The sequence below is a fragment of the Phyllostomus hastatus genome, unplaced genomic scaffold (assembly GCF_019186645.2).
Source record: "Phyllostomus hastatus isolate PE091 unplaced genomic scaffold, TTU_PhHast_1.1 phas_contig_948, whole genome shotgun sequence".
Classification (NCBI taxonomy): domain Eukaryota; kingdom Metazoa; phylum Chordata; class Mammalia; order Chiroptera; family Phyllostomidae; genus Phyllostomus; species Phyllostomus hastatus.
In genome coordinates, this window is record NW_025333993.1 from 4837168 (window position 1) to 4859459 (window position 22292).

A 22292-nucleotide genomic window follows, 5' to 3' on the forward strand; every position below is an offset into this window, starting at 1 on the left:
GCTGGCCCCCGAAATGAGAAAGCACGGGTGTGCGTCCCACACCTGGCGCGATGGTGGGGTGCTCAAGAGGTGGGGCCTGTTGCTGCCTGGGGCACTAAGTCGAAACTGACCAGTGGTTTCATCTGAGCTTTCGTCCTAGTTCAGATTTGGAACACTGCACAACGTCACCCTCCCCCGTCCTTCCTCCCCTCCCCCTCCTTCCTCCCCTCCCCCCCTTCTCCCCTCCCCCTCCTTCCTTCCATCCTGTCCCCTGACAATCTGCAGCAACGCCATCCCAAGATCTTTGGAGAACCACCACCGCCGACTGTCAGAGGCGCGTCCAGGCGCGCCGCCGGGCCCCCTCACTCAGCCGGACACTCCTCCCCGCGGGAGCTCTCCAGAGCGCGCCAGTAGAGCAGCATCTTCTGGGGCCCGACGAAGTGGCAGGCCACGACCTTCCGGAAGCGGCACGTGGAAAAGCTCAGCCCGCCGGGGAAGAAGGTCTGCCGCGAGTGAAGCTCCTCCAGGCCGATGTCCAGTTTCTTGAGGCAGAGCCCCACGAAGACGTCTTCCAGCTTCAGGAAGGGGATGCTCTCCGAAACGTTGTACACCCGGCTCGCCACGTCGCCGGAGAACACGTAGGCCGTGCCGGAGCAGAAGGGCGGGTACCTGTCCCACGGGTACTCGTACCTGCTGACGAACCACTTGCTGCGCCTCTGCCGGATCGGGTGCTCGTGCATCTTCAAGTAGCCGGTGAAGAACCGGGTCGTCCTGTTCTTCCTCAGCAGCAGCTCGGTCAGGTAGTGGACGTTGATGAACATGTCAGAGTCCGTCTTCATCACGAACGCCGCCTGCGGGCAGAAGTGGTGGACCCACTCGATGCCCATCATGGTCTTCAGGGTCAAGTTGAAGTACACGTCCATGAAGTCTTTCTGGATGACGTCGCGATGCTGCCTGCTCTCCCGGGCCACCGCCTCCGCTACGTCCTTCCTGGCACTGGTCCCCAGGAGGAACAGTGTTTTCACCCGCCTTCCCCGCACGACCGTCTCCCGGCCCCACGTGCTCCGGATGGCCAGGCGCGCGAACTCCTGCTCGGGCGACGAGGTCACCAGCAGCAGGAGGAAGGGAGGCTCCTGCTGGCAGTCGGCGTCCGGGAGCTGGAGGAACTTCCCGCCGTCCCGCTTGAAAACAAACAGCTGGCCCCTGAAGACCGACAGGTCGTACATGCTGAAATACAAACAGAGGGCTCCCAGGGCCACAAGGGAAATGTACATCCACCTCATCTTCGCAGAAGCCATCTGAAAGGAGCAAAACCGAATGGTTACACCTCAGACGCAGGGGAGGGGGGGCACAGGAGCTGTATCCCGGGAGGCTGGGATGGAGGAAGAGACCCGGGTTTCGTGGCTGGCGTCTCAGCAACCCTGGGGGCTCCCTGCGCACAGACCAGATGCCGTGGTCCAACGGTTAGGCAAGGGTGACCGTCGGGGTGGTTCACTCCACGCTCTACGATCAGGACCACAGGGAACAGACGCTGGCCCCGGCTTCAGGGCCAGCACCCCCTTCGCCGTTCCCTTCTAGGAGGACATGCAGCCACCTCTCTCACTAGCTCCTTCCAGCTGTGCTCTTCTCTAAGTCTACAGTAACGCCCAGCGGGAGCCCTGACCAGGCTGGCAGCCGCGCGCTCTAGTTCTGAGCGTGCGGACCACCTGCGTTCTTCTCCGACGGAACCGAGCGCCGTTCCGTCCCTCCCAGAAAGGAGAAGACCAGCTCCCTGGCTTGTATGGCTGCCTCGGATTCCGCCCCTGCTCGTGGCGGTTTGTTATCTTATTGTCCCAGGTTATTTCTTCAAATCACCCGCGTCCGCCGTCTCACACCCATCCACCTCTGTCTGTTCTCAGCAAACGCGGGATGACTCGTGTGAACGTCAGAACGTTAAGAAAGCAAATAACTAGCCCTGGCTGGCGTAGCTCAGTGGATTGAGTGCGGGCTGCGAACCAAAGCGTCGCAGGTTCGATTCCCAGTCAGGGTACATGCTTGGGTTGCAGGCTATAACCCCCAGCAACCGCACATTGATGTTTCTCTCTCTCCCTCTATCTCCCTCCCTTCCCTCTCTAAAAATAAATAAATAGGTAAATCTTAAAAAAAAAAAAAAAGAAAAGAAAGCAAAGAACTCACATTCTCCTGGGTGAGATGAGCCACTGGTTTGACAGCTAAGGCACAGGGAAGACTCCAAGAGGAAATTCGTTCCGATCCGTCGCCAGCACAGGCTGTGCTGTGCTCTCAGGCTGTGCCGTGCTCTCAGGTTCTGGCTTGGTTAGCTTGCTGAAAATGACGGCACGCTTTCTCAGGAACCACTCTACGAAAACAACAACAACAGCAGCAAAAAGAATAGCGTCATTCGAATCACTCTCGCCTCATAAGCAGCTCTTCGCCTACTGAGCCTCACTGGTCGCTGGCGCGCCGCCCCACCACCGGCCTTCCTAGCCTTGGAAGGACGTCACAGCCTCACCCAGCCTCACTCTTGTCACCTGCAAAACGAGGACAACGGAGACAAACGCCACTACCCGGTTCACCTGCTGACAAAAATAACACGACGCAGGTGCCCGAGCATCCTTGCTGGCCCAAGGTGCGGTATGAGCGGCCCTCGGAGCGCTGTGCAGAGATGTACGTCACTCCCTGTCCCGTTTCTCCTGCCACCATCCATCCGCCTTCTCCACGACCAAAGGGTGGCTGACGCTCCGAGAACTCACCATGGAGAAGGAACCCATCCACCCTCAACTCAGCGCCCGTGTCTCCGAAACGCCGCCCTACCCGAGAGGACAGAGGGGCCCGGAGGAAAAGAAATGGCCACGTGACATGAAGAGACTCTATTAACTGTTGACTCAGCACCGACTCCGTTTTCCTTTGGGAATCAGCTAACGGTGCTGCAGAGCAGAAATAAAAAGCGGGGTGGGGGGGCCCCCCCTGCCGTGGACTTCGGACGGGCCACTGGGACGGGGAGACGGGGGTGTGGGAAGTAGAGGCTCTGGTCACAGGCGGCCAGGCCACAGTGGTGGTGTAACTTGGCACAAGGTCCGCCAACGTGCCAGGCCTGTGTCCTCGTCTCCGACGGGGGTGACAATGCCTCCTTCACAAGAGGGTCAGAAGGCCCTGGGTGCTGGGCTGTCATTATTTCTGTCATGGTTTCTTTCCAGAGTGTGCCCTTTGTTTTTAATCCTCACCAAAAGATGTTCGTTGATTGTAAAGAGAAAGGAGTGGGGAGAGAGAAACAGGATGTGGGATGTGGGAAACATCAGTAGGTTGCCTCGTACCCCGACCAAGGATCGAAGCTGCAACACAGGTATGGGCCCTGACCGGGGATCAAACCCACAACCTTTCGGTGTACGGACGATGCTCCAGCCAAAGGAGCCGACCAGCCAGGGCAGAGTGCGCCCTTGAACAGCACAGGTGGCACTCGGTCATGTCGACTCGGTCCCCCCTTGCTAGAGCACCCTGCCCACACGCTCCCGGTCACAGACCAGTGGAGTGTTCTGTCCGCAGGATGACCCAAACCCAGGCAGCAGGGAGGGTGGTCTGCAAGTTGCTCTGACAGCCTCAGCCCTGACTGGCGGCCCACGTGCCCGGCCACGCCTGCAGAGGCGTCAGGGCCCCTGGGGAGAGAACACAGCCGGGGGCCACCAGAAAGGACAGTGAGTGGCCTTTGGATGCAGACTTGTTGCTCCACTCTCAGTCATTTTGAATGAGACGGCCACACAGTGCACAGGCTCACTCAACAGCATCTCTACCACCCCCACTGACTGGCACAGTGAAGTCGTCATTGTTCACGCATGCACATTCCAGTCTGTTCTCCTTGGCTGCCAGGTTACATCGATGTCACCCAAACGATTCTCGTTAGAGTAACAACGGCTGGACTTTTTCCAGACAGGCCTCATATACCATGGATCTTTATTTAATAAGATTCATAGAACAAAATACTCAGGACTACAAAGGAAATCAATTACATTGAAATAAACTTATCAGAATGTGTTTAAAGCACGCCGGAGCGATGTTCTGTGCCACGGTGCACGCACTTCTTCAGTGCTGTCTCTACCAACGACTCCCAGCTCCGCGCCAAATCACTGTGTTCACGGGGAAGGCAGCAGAGCTCTGTCTGAGTTTGGAAACACCCACCACTACACTAGGACGTGAAAGTACCAGTGACTTCTTTTGGAGGCAGAGGCACAGACTCTACCGCTACGTGGGTTCAGTGCCTGTTATGGGCTGAATTGTCTGCCCCCCAGATTCATAGGCCGGAGTCCCAACCCCCAGGACCTCAAAATGCCCCCTTATTTGGAGATCAGAAATTGACCCAGGTACGACGAGGTCATTAGGGTGGGTCCTAATCCGTTTATGACTGGTGTCTTAGTCAAAAGGGGAAATCTAGATGCAGCCACACACGCACACACACACACACACACACACACACACACAGGAAGAATGTCATGTGACAATGTCACTGATCGGGGTGCTGCTTCTACAAGCCAAGGAACCCGAAGATGGCCAGCAACCACCAGAAGCTGGGGAGAGGGGGGGACAGACTCTCCCTCACAGCCTCAGAAGGAGCCAGCCCTGCCAGCCCCTGGGTTTTGGACTTCCAGTCTCCAGCACGGGGAGACGATAAGTACCGGCTGTCTAAGCCCCTCCGTGTGTGGCACTGGGCAGTCCCTGGAAACCGCTCCAGGGCCCAGAATCATGATGGAAGAAGCACTACATTTCAGGTCACGAAAATAAGAAAGTAATTGTTTCCCCATCTAAGGTGCCAGACCCCGGGGGATCGCTCCTGGTCGGCATTTGGGGTCTTCCCCAGGCGCACACGCCTGACTCTCACATTTAAAAACTGGCGAGGGTGGCGGCAGCTCGAGGGGCAGGAAGGCAACAGCCCTGTGGGCACCCGAGGCAGTGGGCGGGGTCGTCCCCCCGCGTTTTCTGTCGCCCTGAGGTCTGTGGCTGTCGTCGTTGTTTCTCCCTGACCTGCCCTTCGGACAGAGCCGGGGCTGAGCTCGGGCCTGCGAGTCCGGGCGGGGGTCAGGCAGAGTGGGACTTGGGACACTGTGAACAACGCGCTTTTACCACTCTTTTTGGTAAAAGATTTTTTTTTGTAATTTTATGAAAAAAAATGGTAACCGTGCTGACAATGTTTCAAATGTTCCTCCTTAACAAAACAAACCGTCCACTCCATTTCGACCCCTCCCCCACTTGAGAAATGTCTTACCCTCTCCCGAGGCTCCCTGGGGCAGCCCCACGGGGGCCCCGCTGGGAGTGCCCTCTTGGATATGGCCGGTCACCCCAGCTGCCCTGGACGCTGTGGGTCGCCGCCCAGGCAAGGGCGGGGGAGGGCAGGTTGCAAGCAGAGGTGTTTAGGGGGCACCTGGCGAGAAGGAAAACTCACGTGCCCCAACCCCTGCGAGGAATGGTTTCTGTCTCGGCCTTTCGAGTCACGTCCTCAGCTCAGCCGAGAGCGGGGAACAAAAATCTCATTCATCCCTCAGCTTCCAGGCTGGCAGCGGCTGCGGGAAATGTCACCAGGAAGTGCCCCCCCCCCCCCCCCCGCCGCCCCAGCAGGGCCTCGGGAGCACTCTGTGCCTGTCCCCTGAGGCCGTCCGGCTCAGGACAGAATACACCCTGCTGGACAGGCTCTCACCCCAGGCTCTTCCACGGCCTCAGAAAACCTCATCTGAGAGGGATTTAAGCAAAAAGAGAGAGAGAGAGAGAGAGAGAGAGAAGAAGAGACAAGACTCGCGGGCACAGACAACAGTGCAGTGACTGCCCGAGGGCAGGGGGCGGGGGTAGATGGTCAAAGGCGATAAATGGTGATGGCCTGACTTGGGGTGGCGACCACACAAAACAATGGACAAAGGATGTGCGATAGACTTGTATACCTGAAACCCATACAATTTTATTAACCAATGTCACCCCAGTAAAATTCAATGTAAAAAAAAAGAAAAAGAAAGCTTCACCTGAGTGTGGCAGGCAGCGCTCCAGGGCCCAGGGTTCAACAACAAGAAAAAACGAACCCTTGAGGGGTCACAGCCCCCAGGACAAGCAGGGCGGCCACTAGACACACGACCAGCTAGGAGGCGAGCGGGCCTGACCGGGGGGATCTCTCTGAACCCCCTTCTCGACAAGAGCTCAGCCTCTGGACCTCCGTGTCCGTCTGTGCATCGCCCAGTTTTAGCAGGAACCCTGCTGAGTGGGCTGAGCCAGGACCCCCGCCCTCGTTACCTGATGCAACTCCCCACCCTCCGGGTTTGGTGTCTGCCCGGCCTGGCCCGCCTTCGGCGAGAACCCTGCGGAGTCGCCGGGATGCCCCCCCTCGTCACTCCCTCCCACGGAGGCCGCCCTGCCCCTGGCTGGGAAGCTCTGCTGCCCGTGCTGCCATTGGAGCGCCACCCAGCCCCACCGGACCTCGCCTCCCCACATTGCAACCATTTCTGAGCCAAACCCGTTTGGGCACATTCTCCCCTGTCCAGCCAGCTGCTTTTTCTCTGACAGACAGAGGAGAGAGCGGGGGTCCCGCCTGGGGGCGCTCAGGACAGCTGCCCTGGGAAGGCCCACGGGCAGGGGCAGCAAGCCCGGAGGGGCCTGGCGGGCTCCGGAAACAAGGTCCTGTGAGACGGGAAAGCTCAGCGGCGGGGCTGGAGGTCAGGCAGGGTGGGCTCAGCACGGGGGCCTTACAGGGCACGTGAGGAGCTGGACCTCTTCTGAGGACAGCAGGGGGTCCTCAAGCCTTCTCCAGGCTTCAGAGGCCCGTGAGCCCGGGGTCCGATGGGGCCCCTCACCCCCCTCCGCGATCCAGCGGAGAAGCCCCCGCTTGCTTTGCGTACGGCATCTCCCATCAAACCCAGTGACTGCGCAGACGGAGTCCAGGGGTTCGTGCCAATGACCGCCGGCCTCAGAACCGGTCACTGCAGAGCCTGAGGGAGGCGGTTCGGGGACCGGCATCTCAGGCAGCTCGGGGCGGCCCTGGCAAAATGCCGCAGGACACCTGACGTCCACCTCCTCTCAGCTGTGGGAGCTGGAAGCTGGAGCTCAGGCTCCCAGCACATTGGGCTCTCTCCCTCTTTATTGAGGGTAAATCAGTAAACATATCCTCGGGTGAGGACTTAAGGAAAAAAAAAAAAGAAAAAAAAAGATGGCAACCGACCCATCCACCAAGCTCCTTACAAATCAGCTGCGTCCTGCCCTCCCCGTGCCAGCTGACCTCCCCGCCCCGCCCCGCCCCCACCCCACCCTCGGGCCACACTTGTTCCCTCCCAGCTCACGGGAGAGACCCAGTCTCCGCCCTGTGCCCACGTCCCTCACGCCTCCTTCCCCTTCTGCCCCGTGCACCTCCGCTCCCCGAGCTCCAGCCTAACCCTCCAGGCACACTCCGGTTTCTCTTGAGAACGCATAAGTCTTTCTCCTGTTAACCCTCCAGGGCAATGTCCTGTATTTGTTACCCATGGCACCCACTGGGTGGCATTTTATCGATTTCACTAATGGGATCAGATTTTGTTATTTCTTTGGGCCAGCCTCGGAGTGCTGTCCCCCTTTCCCACTGGTGAATGCCAGCAGAAGGACAGAGCCCTTTCTGTGTTTTTTCCCCCGCTGTAGTATTTGCGCAGCATCTGGCCCACAGAAGCCCACAGGGAAGTCCCGCATGGACCGCAAGCGATGCCCACGTCTCCCAAAGCTGAATCGTGCGTCTGTGCCACCGGGTGCGCTTCCTGCAGGAGAACAAGCGCTCGCTTTGTACAGCACGGCCCCGGGATGGACTCGCTCTGTGAAATTTTTCAGGGCATTTGGGACCTTTTGCTGTAGGTACATTTCATTAGACTCTAGCTATTTCCCAGAAGCAAGAGAACCTGGCTTATTTCAATGAAAGCGGAAGTAATATCACAATCGCAAAAGTTCCGCCCACCGTTCACAGTGAGCAGGAGGCTGAGAGCGTTCAGAAACTCAAGTCAACTATGGAGAGCACTCAGAAACTCAAGTCGACCGCTCCCCCGTGAGGGGAGCGAAAACCTGTGCGGCGGAGAGAGACGGGAAACTACCTGTGCGCACAGAGTGTTAATTCCAGCACTTCCCGTTGGTCCCAGGACCCGGGCCAAGGAAGAGGAAGGAAAATCACCTTCGCTCAAACACGAGTGCATGCCCAACACAAAGCACAGCTGTCCGGGCACAGACTTCGAGTGCACAGGTGTGTCAACACCACAAGGCCGGTGACTCAGAAGCAGCTACACCCCTGCGGGCCCTCCCGCCTCGCATGCCTTTGCCCTCCAGGGCACACAGAGACCGCGCTCAACGCCCACCGCTTCTCGTGGGAAAACGCCCTCTGCCCGGGGGTCTCCCAGCCCTGACAGAAGGGGACCACAAAGCCCCACCAACGAGCAAAAAGCTGAGTCCACACACCTGGGTCCGCACAGGCAGGCCCACCCCCCAGACTGCCGTGGGTAACTGCAATCGTCATCATTTATCTTCTACGAGAACGTTCTCTGGCTTGCGGGCCATTTGAGAATGCCCTCCGTTTCACTGCAGGAAGCAAGGCTGGACATTCTTCTGTCCCGGTGGGGCCTCCTGTCACCTGTCACGGATGGGTGATTTCTACCTCGACGCGATGCACCCCTTTCTCAGCTGTCAATTCTGTTGTTTTCCCTACGGGGCGATCACACAGCTTCCTCCGGCCTGTCGTGACTTGCTCTCGTCCTCAGGGAAGGGGCAGATTCTACCGAGAACACAGGACTAGGGAAGGCGCTTGGAGCTGTTCCTCTCGCAGAAGCGGAGCGAAACCTCACGACCTCTGCCCGCTGCGTCCAGAACACTTGGCCCGGCCTGAAGCCATTCCGGAACCCAATGTGGAGGCCGTGACAGCCGGCCAAGAAACCGGCCGACGGGGGAGGGCTGAGGCCCCCTTTGTAACATTTCAACACGGACCTACGGAGTTGCCAAGAGTCCCCACTGAAGCTTCAAGGCCGCTCGAGCTGACGTTCCCGTACAGACGTGAGCCAGGAACAGTGAAACAGCCCACGGCTGAAGAGGATCAGCAACGAGGAGCGGGCAAAAACCTTTACCGTTTTCTTAAGCAAGCCAATGTCTACATGACACTCTAGAAACAAATCTCAACAAGCCATCTGCGTGTGAGTATTGTGCTGGTTACGAATATTCTTACCCGGATTATTACTGGACAGGGACCGGGTCCGGAGCGGGTCTGCCTCGGGCCAGCCTGCGGAGTGCGGGTTCTTGGCTTCGCGCAGGAAAGATGTCAGTGTCACAGCAGGAGTCCAGGCGGCTTTGAGAGTACGTTTATGACAGCTGGGACAGTGAGACAAGGAAGGGCTTAGGGTTGCAAAAGCAACAGGAGAGAGCTTGGGCAGGGCTGGCTCACTGAGGTTCACCGTGAGGGGAGTGAACGAAGGCGGGGCTGCTGTCTGCTCCCCCGGAAGTCGGAGAACAAAAGCCTTTGAGGGCGGGCTCAGGGGGTCAGCCAGGATGAGCCTCTGCTCCCCACTGCTCCCCACTGCTCCCCAAGTCACGTGGGGACCCTGAGCACTTAGGGAGAAAGAAACGGGGAAGAAAGGTGTGGGCATGCCCCAGAGGGACCCTGCCCTAGGTCCTTCGTCTTAAGGGCTTTTAAAGGCTGGGAGGTTAAGCCCTGGCTGGCGTAGCCCAGTGGATTGAGCTCGGGCTGCAAACCAAAGCATCGCAGGTTCAATTCCCAGCCAGGGCACATCCCTGGGTTGCAGGCCATGGCCCCGAGCAACCGCACATTGATGTTTCTCTCTCTCTCTCCTTCTCCCTCTCTTCCCTCTCTAAAAATAAATCAATAAAATCTTTTAAAAAATGAAAAAAAAAAAGGCTGACAGGTTAGGGGAGCTCTTAGAGGGAGACCACAACAGGATGTTCATCAGCTTTGTGCTGCCCCGACTTCATCATCCTTGGGTGGGGCTGGCATAAACGATGCGAATTGGATTTCTGCTATCTCCCTGAGCAGGGCAATATCAGCTATTCTCCCTCTGGGTGGGGAGGAAAAGTGCCAATCATTTATTCTTGAGTCCTCGGTTAGGGGAGACAGGATTTTGGGATTCGACTGCTTGGTTTATTTAACTGTCTGCCTCGGTTTCCCTCTTCCACCTGTCCCGGCTCACCGGCCTGTCCCAGGACCCGAGCGCAGGCCTCCCCCCAGGGCACTCCCACAGCCCGTCTGCTCGCCATCCTGCACTTCCCAGGTGCTTCTGAGACGCAGGAGCAGGAACAGTGGATGTTACTACACCTAACCACCATTTCGCTAGTTTAAACTGAACTTCTCCTAAACCACTGAACGTGGCGGCACCCCACTGCAGTCGTGACCAGTAATGCTGAGTCACGCCTACCTTAAAGTTCTCTTATTAGCGGGGGGTCCCGGAGCAAGACAGCCAGTCACGGGGGAGCCTCGCGGCCCCCGTGCAGGAGATGGGGCCGCCCATCCACATCAGCCTCCTCCCCCCATAGATAAACCACGGCAGCCTCTCCTCGGCTCCCAGACCAAACACCGCTCAGCCTTCTGCAAGGAGTCCCGCAGTCACTGCCCATCAGGAATCTCTGGGTCAAGAATCAATGTGCATGGGAAGAAAAGAATGCTGTATCTGCCTCGCTTCGTCCCCACGCGCCCCAGGGACCCCACGGCCCAGCACTGCGGGAAGGAAATCACGGAAGACACACAAATATTTGTTGAATAAACAATCTAAGATGAATCAGCTGGGTAGAGTCTATGACCACAAAACAAAGGACGCTCTTTCCCTGTATCGACAAGCCCCACAGCATATCCACATTCATAATTCCGTCCCCGTCATCGTGCTCAGGTAGAAAATGTCCATATCCTGGGACCCAGGCCTGGTGGCTCTGTCTGCGGTCATGACCACACATATTGACAATGAGCAATGCAAACGGTGTTGGTTTTCCTGCTAAGGTGACAGCCACTGCCTAGGTAGGCTCCTGCGTTATGCATGACAGCCCAACAAAAACTCACTCCAAACAAATGTTCAAAGCACCAAACGCCGGCTCAGCCTCGAGTCTTCGCTCCCTTCCACATGGATCTTGTGCAACAAACAGCCTGTGCTCCCACTGTCCTGCCGTGGCCGCTGCCACGGTTTCTCCGAAATGGCTCTGCCAAAGGGGACCCACCGCCTGCGCTGGGTCGGGGAAGAACTGACCTAGGAATGAATGCTCACAGCCCTCTTCTCCCCCCCCCCAACACACCCCAAATCCTGCCTTTACCAGCTTGCCTGTTGCGTGAAACTACGGTAACGGATGAGGGAAGACTGGGGAATTCTGGACTCCTCCCAGAGTTACTGGGAGGAGAATAAAACAAAGCCAGCAGAGGCGAGCAGCGGTGCTGGGATGAGAGAAAGGGCGAGCGAGAGAGGCTGAACCGCAGAGACTTTGGAGAGCTAAGGGAAAGGGGCAGGGGAGCTTGGAAGGTGGCAGCTACGGAGTGTGGAGAGAATGTACATTCTTGTTGGGTATCAACAAGACTGACAGAAGAAAACTGTCTTGGGTGTTGTTTTTTAGCAAAGATTCCAGTTGCCTTTTGGGTATCAAACAGACAATACACACACATATATATATGCCAGATAAGATTCTGAAAGACAAAATGTCGGCCCTGACCAGCGTGGCTTAGTTGGTTGAATGCCGTCCCACAAAGCGAAAGGTCGCCGGTTTGATTCCCGGTCACGGCACCTGCCTGGGTGGCGTGTTCGGCCCCCATACAGGGTGTGTATGGGAGGCAACCGATCCATGCTTCTCTCCCTTTCTTTCTCCCTCCCTTCTCCTCTCTCAATAAATAAATAAAATCTTTTAAAAAGGGAGAAGAAGAAAGAATACCATGTCGACACTGACCCACAGGCACACCGGCTTTATGCAGACTTGACCTCCCGGGCCCTGCCTGGGCGGGTGGGTGTGTCTGCCCAGGCTTTCTTCCCGCCTGGTGCATGCATCTGTTTCCTCTCCTGCCTGCTGGCTTTTCCACTCTGCTTCTCTTCTGCTGGCTCTTCTTCCTTGTCCCGCCCCTAGAACTCAGGGAGGCGTGCCTCTGACCTCTCTTCTCACTGGCACGCCCTCACCCACTGCCGCGAGGGCGCACAAAACCACCCGCCAACCCAGGTCGTCCTCCCGCACTTTGTAACTCGCTCCCAACCCAAACTCGAGCCCCACGCCCCCGAGACCTCTCCACTCCCACCCCTCCCTTCAGGCTGAAGAGCTTCAGAGTCCGCGGCATGAGCGCCAGACTTCTGCCCATTCACTGCCACTGCTTCGTCTCGCAGGCCCCAGACTCGAGCACCGGCCCGCCAGCCCCCACGTTGTCCGTCACCAGTCACCAGAGCTGTTCAAAAGCACAAGTCCGACAGCATCACTCCAACGATTAAACCTTTCCAGTGGCCACCCATCACCTCCCCCATGCACCCGACTCTCCTGCCACCGCTGGCTGGAGGTGCCATGAGCGCGCCCATGGTGTTTCAGGCCTCCAGGCGGCCCTTCCAGTCCAAGGACAGTGTTCCACCCAGAAACTCCTCTCAACCCCTGCAGACCCATTCCGAGCTCTGCCCCTGACCAGCAGACTTAACCATTTCCCCTTTCGGTACCACAATTTCCTGTACATGCCTTCACCAGGATGCTACTGGATTCCAGTGGTTTGTTTATACATGTCTCTCCTCCTTAGACGCAAGTGGCTTGGGACAGGAAATACTTATTTAAATCTCAATGCCTCGTACCATACTTTTCGCATAGTGAACAACGCTCAGTAAACACTTCCTGGGTGCGTAAATATCTACTGTTATGAGTTAAATCGTGTTCCCCTAAATCCCTAAGCTGAAGCCCTCACCCCAGGACCTCAGAATGTGGCCCCCGTTCACAACAGGGTCACTGCAGTTGTAACGAGTCAAGGGGAGGTCATAAAAAAGAAAAAATCTGGACGCAGACACTCGTACACAGAACACTACGTGAAGACGAAGGCAGAGATCAGGGTGATGCTTCTACAGGCCAAGGCACCAATGACGGACCTCAAACCACGGAAGCTGGGGGAGAGGCGGGGCAGCCGCTCTGTCAACCTCAGCACCAGCCCTGCCCGCGCCCTGACCTTGGACACCCAGCTTCCGGAGCTGGGAGGTGATACATTTCTGTTTTTACAGCCCCTCGGTATGGGGCGCCTTGTTATGGTAGCGCTACCCTTATACATTTACGAAGTGAATCAATGAATAAAATCCCTCGGAGTAGTTCTTGAACGAATAATTTGCAAGGTGTCCGTGGTGCGCTTTGCTAAGAGACGCAGACAACAGCAGCAGTGGACGGAACCGCACCCACGGCGAGGCCGCACTCAGTTCCACCACCGCGGGCTTCCTCCTCTCACCATGAATCACCTGAAAGGGAAGTTTTTTCCCCACATATGGAAAAAAAATCTTCCCATACTAGATCTTCATTTTTGCTTGGAGAAAACTCGACGGGCAGAAAAAGTTATCAAAGGGCAGGCAAATGGTTGCGTTAAGAGTGGGGGAACCACCGGGGAGCTATTTCCACTCAGCGGTGTCCCCTCCTGGGTTCGGTGTTTCCGCTGGCCTTACCTCCCTCCCAGGGGCTGGGCCCTCTCCTCTGGCCACCTCGAGGCAGCCACGGCTTTCCAGTGAGTCTGCGGAAACCACCTTCCCTGAAATAGAAGAAGAGAATGCTAACACGCAAACAACGTGTCCCAGCCAGAGGACAGTCACCTCCCGTGTCTTTGACTGTTTCTCACGAGTCCACGGGGCGAGCCACGAACGTGTGCAAGAGGAATTTCACTGCCCTAGGTCACCAACGCCCAAGTCATCACGTCATGAGGCACTGCCGTGGGGACGTCGGCCAGTGTGGCTGCAGCGGGCACAGGGAGAATTCACGGAAAACCCCCTCTCCCCCACTTGGGTTTGCTGTGGACTCTGCTCCGTGCTCACTGTCTTACTCCGCTCCTAGTCTGCCTCAAAGTGCACAGCTTTCACAAAAGACAACTTTGGCAGGAAAACCACGGATTTCAAGGTGAAATGATTCACAGTGAAAAACATGACACTTCTTAAAAGCTCATTAAAAAGGTTGGGCACTGGCGGGTTTGTTAAAGAGCCCTACTGATCCACGTAACGACAGCTCTTCATTTCCTCACTTTTAGTGCCAGTTGTCACAGAACAGGCTGGGACCATTTTCCTCTTAAAAAAACTAAAACTGGCAATGTGCCCTAAGAATTTGATTAAGGATATATATTGTAACAATAAAAAGAACAAAACATATAAATTGAAGAAACAAGAACTCAAAGTCAGACTAAAATAAGTGGCTTCTAAGCACCACTTTCAAACCCTCATCATTTTCATTTTAAACCAGCATTTCCCGTTATTATAACTGCATACGCTTCAGAATAGCAGTGTAACTGTCCACAGATTTAAGAGGAAAACAAAAAGCCATCATCCTGGTCATAAAGCAATAAAACTAGGAATTAACATTAATTTTGATCAAGATCATCAAAAATCCCAACCACTTAGAAATAAAGAAAATTAACTAGGAAGTCAACGTAGAAATTAAATGTGCAATAAGAGACTACTTATAAAACAAAACAGATCATAACACTAGATAGAACTTTTCACGACGTGTTCAAAGCTGCTTCTAGAGGCAAATGCATAGCCTTAAGTATTTTCATTATTAAAGGAGAGAAAGCAAAGAACTAAGTTCTCAAAGGTTTTACAAACAAAAATTATAGAAAAGAGCAGGAATAATAAAATGAGAAGCAGGATTATATTTACCAAACATTAAAACAAAATACTACTGATAAATATGTGCATTTTCTCTCTCTTTCAAATGGGCTAAGCTCTAACACACCCAATACAGAAAGTGGGAAGAAAACAATACAACGAGAAACGGACATGAGAACTGCTGGTTTTACATATAGAAGACAACCAAGATGCTGAGAGTTCTGTGTCTGGAACCCAATAGAACCGGGTCAGACCTTAAGTCTGCCGCTTGTTGGTCATGAGACTCTGGGCCTATTTAACTTCTTAAGACAGTTCCCTCTATAAAGGAGAAATGGAAAACTTTTGAAATGAGAAAATAATGCAAAAGACCTCCTGAAGTTTTTGTGAAATCAAATTAAGTACTTCGTGGTACTACTCCAGAACTAATAAGCTCTCAGGCAGTACTCAAAATCATCCCTAAGACTTCTGCGATGTTAGTTTGCTTGATCTGTAAGGCCCTGCAATCCCTTCGGACGTGTGCTCAGGACACAGTCACTCGACATGGCCCCGTGAGGTCCACTCACAAGTGTGCAGGGTGACGCTTGTGATTTCATCTTCAAACTAATGCGATTCTTAGCAATTGCTGAAAGGTCAAATTCTTCCAGACTTAGAGTGGGACTGACAGGGCAGAATCTGGTGAGAGAGCAGGCTGACATGGAGGGACTGACCAGGGTCAAAACGTTCTCCAAAAAATAAGTCCGGGCAACACAGCTGTGTGCAAAGAGGTGGGGGGGGGGGGACCCCTCCTAAAATGTCCAGAGGTCACCTAGTTAGAATCTGCCTGCACAAAGGGGGACCGTGAAGTGGCAACAGTGAGGCAACATCTAGGAACAGAACGATGAAGAACAAAGCGTAGAAGTTAGATGGCAAGAGCCAGGAGGGGAAATGAAAAGGGATGCAGTGGACACAACAGAGAAAAACCACACTAACGTCCCAACAATGGCTAACACCCACCCTTCCTGTGCTCCAGCGACGGTGCCAAGCACTTTTGATGTGGGTGCTCATTCGTTGTCACCATATCCAGGAGGGGGCGCTAACGTTCTCCGTGTTTAAGGAGACCCCCCCCCCCCACCCGCACAGTGGAATCACTAGCCTGGGACCTAGAGGGAGTTAGAGGTCAAAGGCAGCATCCACAGCCTGGAAAAGCACTCATGGGTCCACAGTCCTAAACCCCACTGCTCACCAGCCCCCCCCGTCCCCCAGAGCCGCAGAGGAGGGTCCCAAAAGAAGGCAGGGGTCCTCATCAGTGTCAACCCCACAGAAAACTGGGGAGCCCGAAGCTCTCAGGCTTCCGGAAGGCAGCTTCGGTGCAGGAACTGGGGCTAACCCCCGAGAGCCAGTGGCAGTCTTTTGGAAAGGTAAAGAAGGCCATCAGGGCGGTCAGCTTGAAACGTCCCATACACGGAACCAACAGCTAAAGAGACCAGGATCCAAACCATGACACGTGGCCGCTGGAGAGCTCCTCTACATCCCTTGGAACCCCGCTCAGACACCACCACTTCTGGGCAGGCTTCTCCCATCCTGTCCTCCCCAGAACCGACCACCCCTCTCTTCCCCGGCCTCCCACAGCCCACTGTCACAGCTGCTGGGGCGCTGACTCCCCACCTGGACGATGAGCTCTGTGCCGTCAGGGACTGCCATTCATTTACGTAACCTGGGGGTCTAGCCTCGCGTCCCATTTGGAGCAAGGAGGCAGGTACTCAGTAAACAGCTGTTGCATTAAAAAAAATGGGATGTGGGCAGGGGTGGGGAGAATAGGGCTGTTCAGTCAAGCCCTGAGGACAAGACAAACCAGGAGATGAATGAGCAATGGCTGGTGAAGAACTGCGATGGAAACAAGAAAAGAGAGAAGAAAGAAATGCCAGTCAACATCTCCCCCAGAACTCAAGTCCATGACAGTACGAGTACCTTACCTGTTAACAAGGGGTGGGGGTGGGGGGGGCGTTCACCAGCAGCAAACAGCAAACAACCTGATTTTTAGAAAAGGGCAAAGGACATGAATAGACATGTCTCCACGGAAGACTTTCAGAGGGCCAATAAATTCATGAAAAGATGCTCATCGTCACTAATCATTAGGGAAATGCAAATCAAAACCACAATGAGATACGACTTCGCACCTACTAGGATGGCTATTATAAAAAAAATTTTTTATTAACAAGTGTTGGCAAGTATGTAGAGAAATTGGAATTCACCCCGTGCATTGCTGGTGGGAATGCAAAATCGTGCAGTACTGTGGAAAATGGTATGGCAATTCCTCAAAAACAATTTCAGCACAATCCAGTAACTCTACTTCTGAGTATAAACCCAAGAGAAATGACAGCAGGGACTCAAATATTTGTACACCTACGTTCCTAGCAGCGTTCGTCACCGTAGCCAAAAGGCTGGAAGCAACCCCAAGGGCCCGTCAACAGATGAATGGATGAACAAAGTGTGTTTACACACAGATAATGTATACACACGTGGAGTATCATTTAGTTTTAAAAAGGAAGAACATGCTGACAAACGCCACAACACAGATGAACTCTGGGCGCATCGTGCTAAGTGAAGCGAACGCCCCAGACACAGAAAGACGAACGCCGTGCGATTCCGCTTACACGAGATACCTAGCGTGGTCAAGTTCACAGGGACAGAAAGTAGACGGTGGGTGCCAGGGGCTGAAGGACTGTTGGGAGAGCTGCCTGATCGTGGGGACAAGGATGCCTTCTGCAGTGATGAAAATATCCTGCAACTGGAGAGGGGACGGTTGACAACATTGTGAACAGACTGAACACCATGGAATTGTGGCTCAAATGGTCCGTTCGATTTAAGTAGATTAAGTACTGCACCACAATAACAAGACAGAACTTGGGTTTCATTTTATTGTAAAGTTTATGGGTAAAATATTTGATATTGATATTATACTCTGATAAAACTATTTATTAAAAAAAAAAAAAGAAAGAAAAGAATCAAGGGTTGAAGGGAAGCCAAGATCAGAGCTAAAGGGAATGTGGAGTGCTTGTTGGCAGTGGAGTCCAATTTCCCAACACTGCACCCCACCGGGCACCAAGAGGCCCCGGATGTGCTTGGGGGTTGGGGGCAGTGGGTGCGGTATGGGAGAGGGGTGGGGTTGCACGCTGGGGAACCACTGGATGAAACAAAATGAAACAGGCGTCCTTATGGCACGGCTCTTTGGAAACTTACCAAGTTAATGTGCACAGCGAATCTCAAAAAGAAGATTGGTGGGCAGGGTTATCCGGATGTCTCTGATTCTAGAACACTTTCTGAGAAATGCACCCCACAGGCTAATGAAATGAAACATAAATGCTGACTGCGCGTGGTTATGGCTGAGTCGTCAGGAGAGTGAGAGCCAGCCTGCTTTGTGAATCTCAATGGCTGGGAACCAACCACACGAAAAATTCCCTTCTAAGTGACTTCCAGCCAAGATGGAGGCGTATGTAGATACTACTGCCTCCTCGCACAACCAAACGGAGGACGACAACAAATTTAAAGACAAAAAACAACCACGACTGACAGAAAACCGGACTGTATGGAAGTCTAACAACCAAGGAGTTAAAGAAGAAACATCCACCCAGACTGGCAGGAGGGGCGGAGATGGGCAGCCAGGGCAGAGGGGATGCATGGCAAGGCGGTGGCTAGAGGACTGGGCGGTCCCACATCCGTGTGCAGATAAACCAGGAGGAACAGCTGGGGAAACGAGACAGACTGCTCAAACCCAAGTTTCCAGTACAGGGAAATAAAGTCCCAACACCTCTGACTGGAAAAACCTATGGGGGGTTGAGGTTTCTCATCTAAGAAAAAGAAGATAAAAAATATGAACAGTAAAATGACAACAAACTCACAACTATCAACAACCGAACCTTACAAAAAAATGAACTAAGCAATTAGAACAGGAACATATCCACAGAAAGAGAGATCACATCGGCAGGGAGGGGGAAGAGGGAGAATGGGGGAAAAGGTACAGGGAATAAGCAGCATAAAGGGCAGGTACACAATAGACGGGGGGAGGCTAAAAATAGTATAAGACATGGAGAAGCCAAAGAACTTAACATGTACGACCCATGAACATGAACTCAAGTGGGGGAATGATGATAAGAGGGGGGTAACAGGTCGGGGGGGCAGAGGGAGATAACAATGGGACAACTATAATAGCACAATCAATAAAATAGATTGTTTTAAGAAAGGGAAAAAAAAAAGAAAAATTCCCTTCTCACCTCCTAACTCATCTCTAAAGTTTAACCTCTCACGTGGCATTTAGCATGATCAGTGTTCATTGTCCTGAAAGAGCACCACCGCTTTACCAGATGGAATAACAAGTGCGAAATAAGTAATACTTAATGTTTGAAAGTTAAATCCGAACGCTAGGCAACCGTTACAAGATAAAGAGAATGACTGTTTGATTATTAAGGTGTGCTAAGGTCCTTGTCATGAGAGAGAAAATGATAAAATAAAAAACTTTAAATTATATATGGTTAAAGTGCATGTTCAAAATTGAGGATAATCATTAAAAGAATGAAAATAAAGTTTGTAGCTTGCAAACCAGCAAAAAGAGAAAATGGGAACATAACAAACTATCAATTCAACAGGAGACAAAAAAAATTCAGAGAACTAAAAAGAAAAAAATGTTGATAAAAACACAGATAATAGAATTAAGTCCAAGTACCTCAGAAATCATACTTCTTATAAATGGATTAAACTCAGTTATTTAAAAACAGAATTTGTCAAGTCAGCAAAAAACAATCCATTTATATTCAGGTTCAAGTGACACTCCCAAAGTAAAGGGACGAAGACAGGTGGGAAAGACACCTGCAAACAGCAGGGGAGGGACAGGGGCAGATGGCCAGTGCAGCTGTGTGAGACCAGAGAGGGTCCAAGCCCTGGCCAGTGCGGCACAGCAGGAGCATCATTCCACAATCCGAAAGATTGAGGGTTCAATTCCCAGTCAGGGCACATGCCTAGGTTTCCGATTCGACCAATCCATGTTTCTCTCTCACTTCAGTGGTTCTCCCCCACTCCTTCTCCCTCCCTTTCCCTCTCTCTAAAATACCGGTAAGTATGTCCTTGGGCGAAGATTTAATTAATTAGTAAATTAATTTTTAAATAATTTTTTAAAAAGAAGAGAATTAAAACCAAGACCACCAATATGACACAGCAATTCGCCGTATCATAGGACACAGCCTTGATGAACCTGTAAGCCTTCCGCATCACCTCAAAACACGTAACACAAAACTGACAGCACTCCAAAGGTAAAGTGTATTTTTACACATTTCTCACAGAAAGTATAACACAAACAAACCAAAACATATAGTAATAATAGTGATTTGATCAAAATTAATACATTTCATTTAATAAATATGTAAAGAAAAAATATGGAGAGAAATAGCAAATAAACATTCTTTTTGATTGCACACGCACCATTTATAGGAACTAAAACTTAACATAAAAACATAATGAAGAAAAATGTTTTGAAACTTTTAAATATATACATGAAATAATTATGGATTAAGGAAGATCCAAATACTAATGAAGCTATCAAACATGTGGAATGAAACTAAAAATTACTTAGGAATAAATTTATGGATCAAAAAAGAATAATTTATAATAAGGGAACACTTACAAGGCAGAAAGGAAAGAAATGAGGATGTGAGTAGCAAAGAAAAAGAGAAAAAAAACAAAATAGAAGATAAAACAAAAATGACCTCTACATACTCAAAAATTGTTTATTAGAAAAACTAATAAAATGCTAGCATAATTTAACCAAAAGTGTGGCACAAATAAACCATATTAAAAATTAAAAGGGTCCACAACCACAGTGAAAAAAATTTAATTATAACAGATTATGAACAACTTTAGTCAATAAATTCCAAACTTAGATGAAATTGCTTTTCAAAAATTCACAAGTAACAAAGTTCACGAAACAACCAGAATCTGAACAAAGACATGATGTCTCTAATCAAAACTCTACCTGACCGCACCCGAAAACACAATAATACAAAAAGATACAGAGGTTAAACTTTACTGACTGTTAGAGGGACAAAAAAAATCTACCTTTCGTACAAGCTGTTCTAAAAGAACAGAAAAAATTCTGAACTTCAGGCAGGGATAGTAAAAGGAAAGAAAATCATAAACAATACCTTTCGAACAAATGGGAAGTTCCTAAATAATACATCAGCTCTTTATTAATATACTCTAGCAATAAGTTTAAGGAGGGAAAAAAATCACATGGTTTTCTCAGAAGATACAACAATAAAAAAGAATCAATACAATTTAGCACTAATTCATAATAAAGGGAACGTTCTAAATTTGACAAAGGGTATTCATCAAACACCTAATATAATTATACTTAAGAGTGAAACTAACAGAATTCCTATTAAGATCAAGATGAATATGTCTGTTATCACTGCTGTTATTAAACATTATCCTAGAGGCCCTAGCCAATGCAAGACCTCCCAAAAATGAGACACAAGAATTGGAAGAGAGAAAACTAAGCTATTCTTATTTACAAACAATACTGTATCCGATCAAACAGTCCAAATGATCACACAATTGTATCAGATATTTTGGTTCTGTGTGCCTTCCTGGCAAGTGTGAGGGTTGCGCTTCCCTAAACTTCTGACATCAGGCACGGTCATGTGACTTTTTGTGGCCAGTGAAACGGGAGCTGCAGGGGATAACGCTGAGGGATCGAATTGCAGGTGCTCTACGTACGTTCTAGCTCATTGCTGAGCCTGTGTAAGCACATGCTGATATAAACATGTCATATAATCAAAATATCATGAAATGAATACTCAACAGTTGAAGGTCAGCTGGCTTCAAAAGTATCCTGCATCGGCCCTGGCCAGTGTGGCTCAGCTGCTCAGAGAGCACTGACCCCAAACTGAAACGCTGCGGGTTCGATTCACAGTCGCGGCACATACCTGGGTTTCGGGTTCGATCCCCAGGCCAGGTGCGTATGGGAGGCAGCCAGCCAATGCTTCTCTCTTGCATCGATGTTTCTCTCTCTCACCCTAAAAAGCAATGGAAAGACACGCCCTCAGGGGAGGGTTAAAAAAAAAAAGTATCCTGAATCAGTAATGGACTTGACCTATGAGAAAATAAATGTTTATGGTACCTGAGAAAATAAAATCTTAAGACCTCTGGGACCCCGATGCCTGGCTTGGAGCCCAGGGCCAACTGCACGCCCAGGGAGGAGGGATGGAGCCTGGACGCCCCCAGGACTGGGCTGAGCCGGCCCGAGCGCCTGACCACGGAAGGAGGTCCGTCTCCTTCTGCGCACCGCCCCGTCCCCTGACAGAAGGCCGAAGACTGTCGCCCACGCGAGGAAGCCTGGCCAGGTGTACAGGGTCCCACAAAATCAGACGTGAGCGGTGGTCCTCGTTTATTCAAAGTCCCTGCTTAGAGACCCTCCCAAAGAAAGGGGGCCCGATGTCGGGAGAAAGCTTTGCAAGCACAACACTGTCCCGGGAAGTTTGCTGAGGCGACAGCTTAGTGAGGTGGCTTTACGCTCGGGGCTGCGTGTCC

General features: G+C 52.0%; 1 protein-coding gene across 3 annotated transcripts; it reads right to left on the reverse strand.

The window, feature by feature from the left end:
- Window positions 1-241: 241 nt before the first annotated feature.
- Window positions 242-21710, reverse strand: B3GALT5 (beta-1,3-galactosyltransferase 5). 3 transcript variants are annotated; one of them, XM_045852589.1, is made up of 5 exons: window positions 21689-21710; window positions 13590-13672; window positions 9167-9309; window positions 2155-2335; window positions 242-1277 (listed from the first exon to the last, which is right to left on the reverse strand). In XM_045852589.1, exon 5 carries the CDS (start codon window positions 1275-1277, stop codon window positions 342-344), a length of 936 nt encoding a protein of 311 aa, XP_045708545.1. In that variant the 5' UTR covers window positions 2155-2335; window positions 9167-9309; window positions 13590-13672; window positions 21689-21710; the 3' UTR covers window positions 242-341. The 3 variants fall into 3 exon arrangements, with proteins under 3 accessions (XP_045708545.1, XP_045708547.1, XP_045708546.1); XM_045852591.1 differs by lacking the exons at window positions 9167-9309; window positions 21689-21710; XM_045852590.1 differs by lacking the exons at window positions 13590-13672; window positions 21689-21710 and having other exon boundaries at window positions 9167-9337.
- Window positions 21711-22292: the final 582 nt, after the last annotated feature.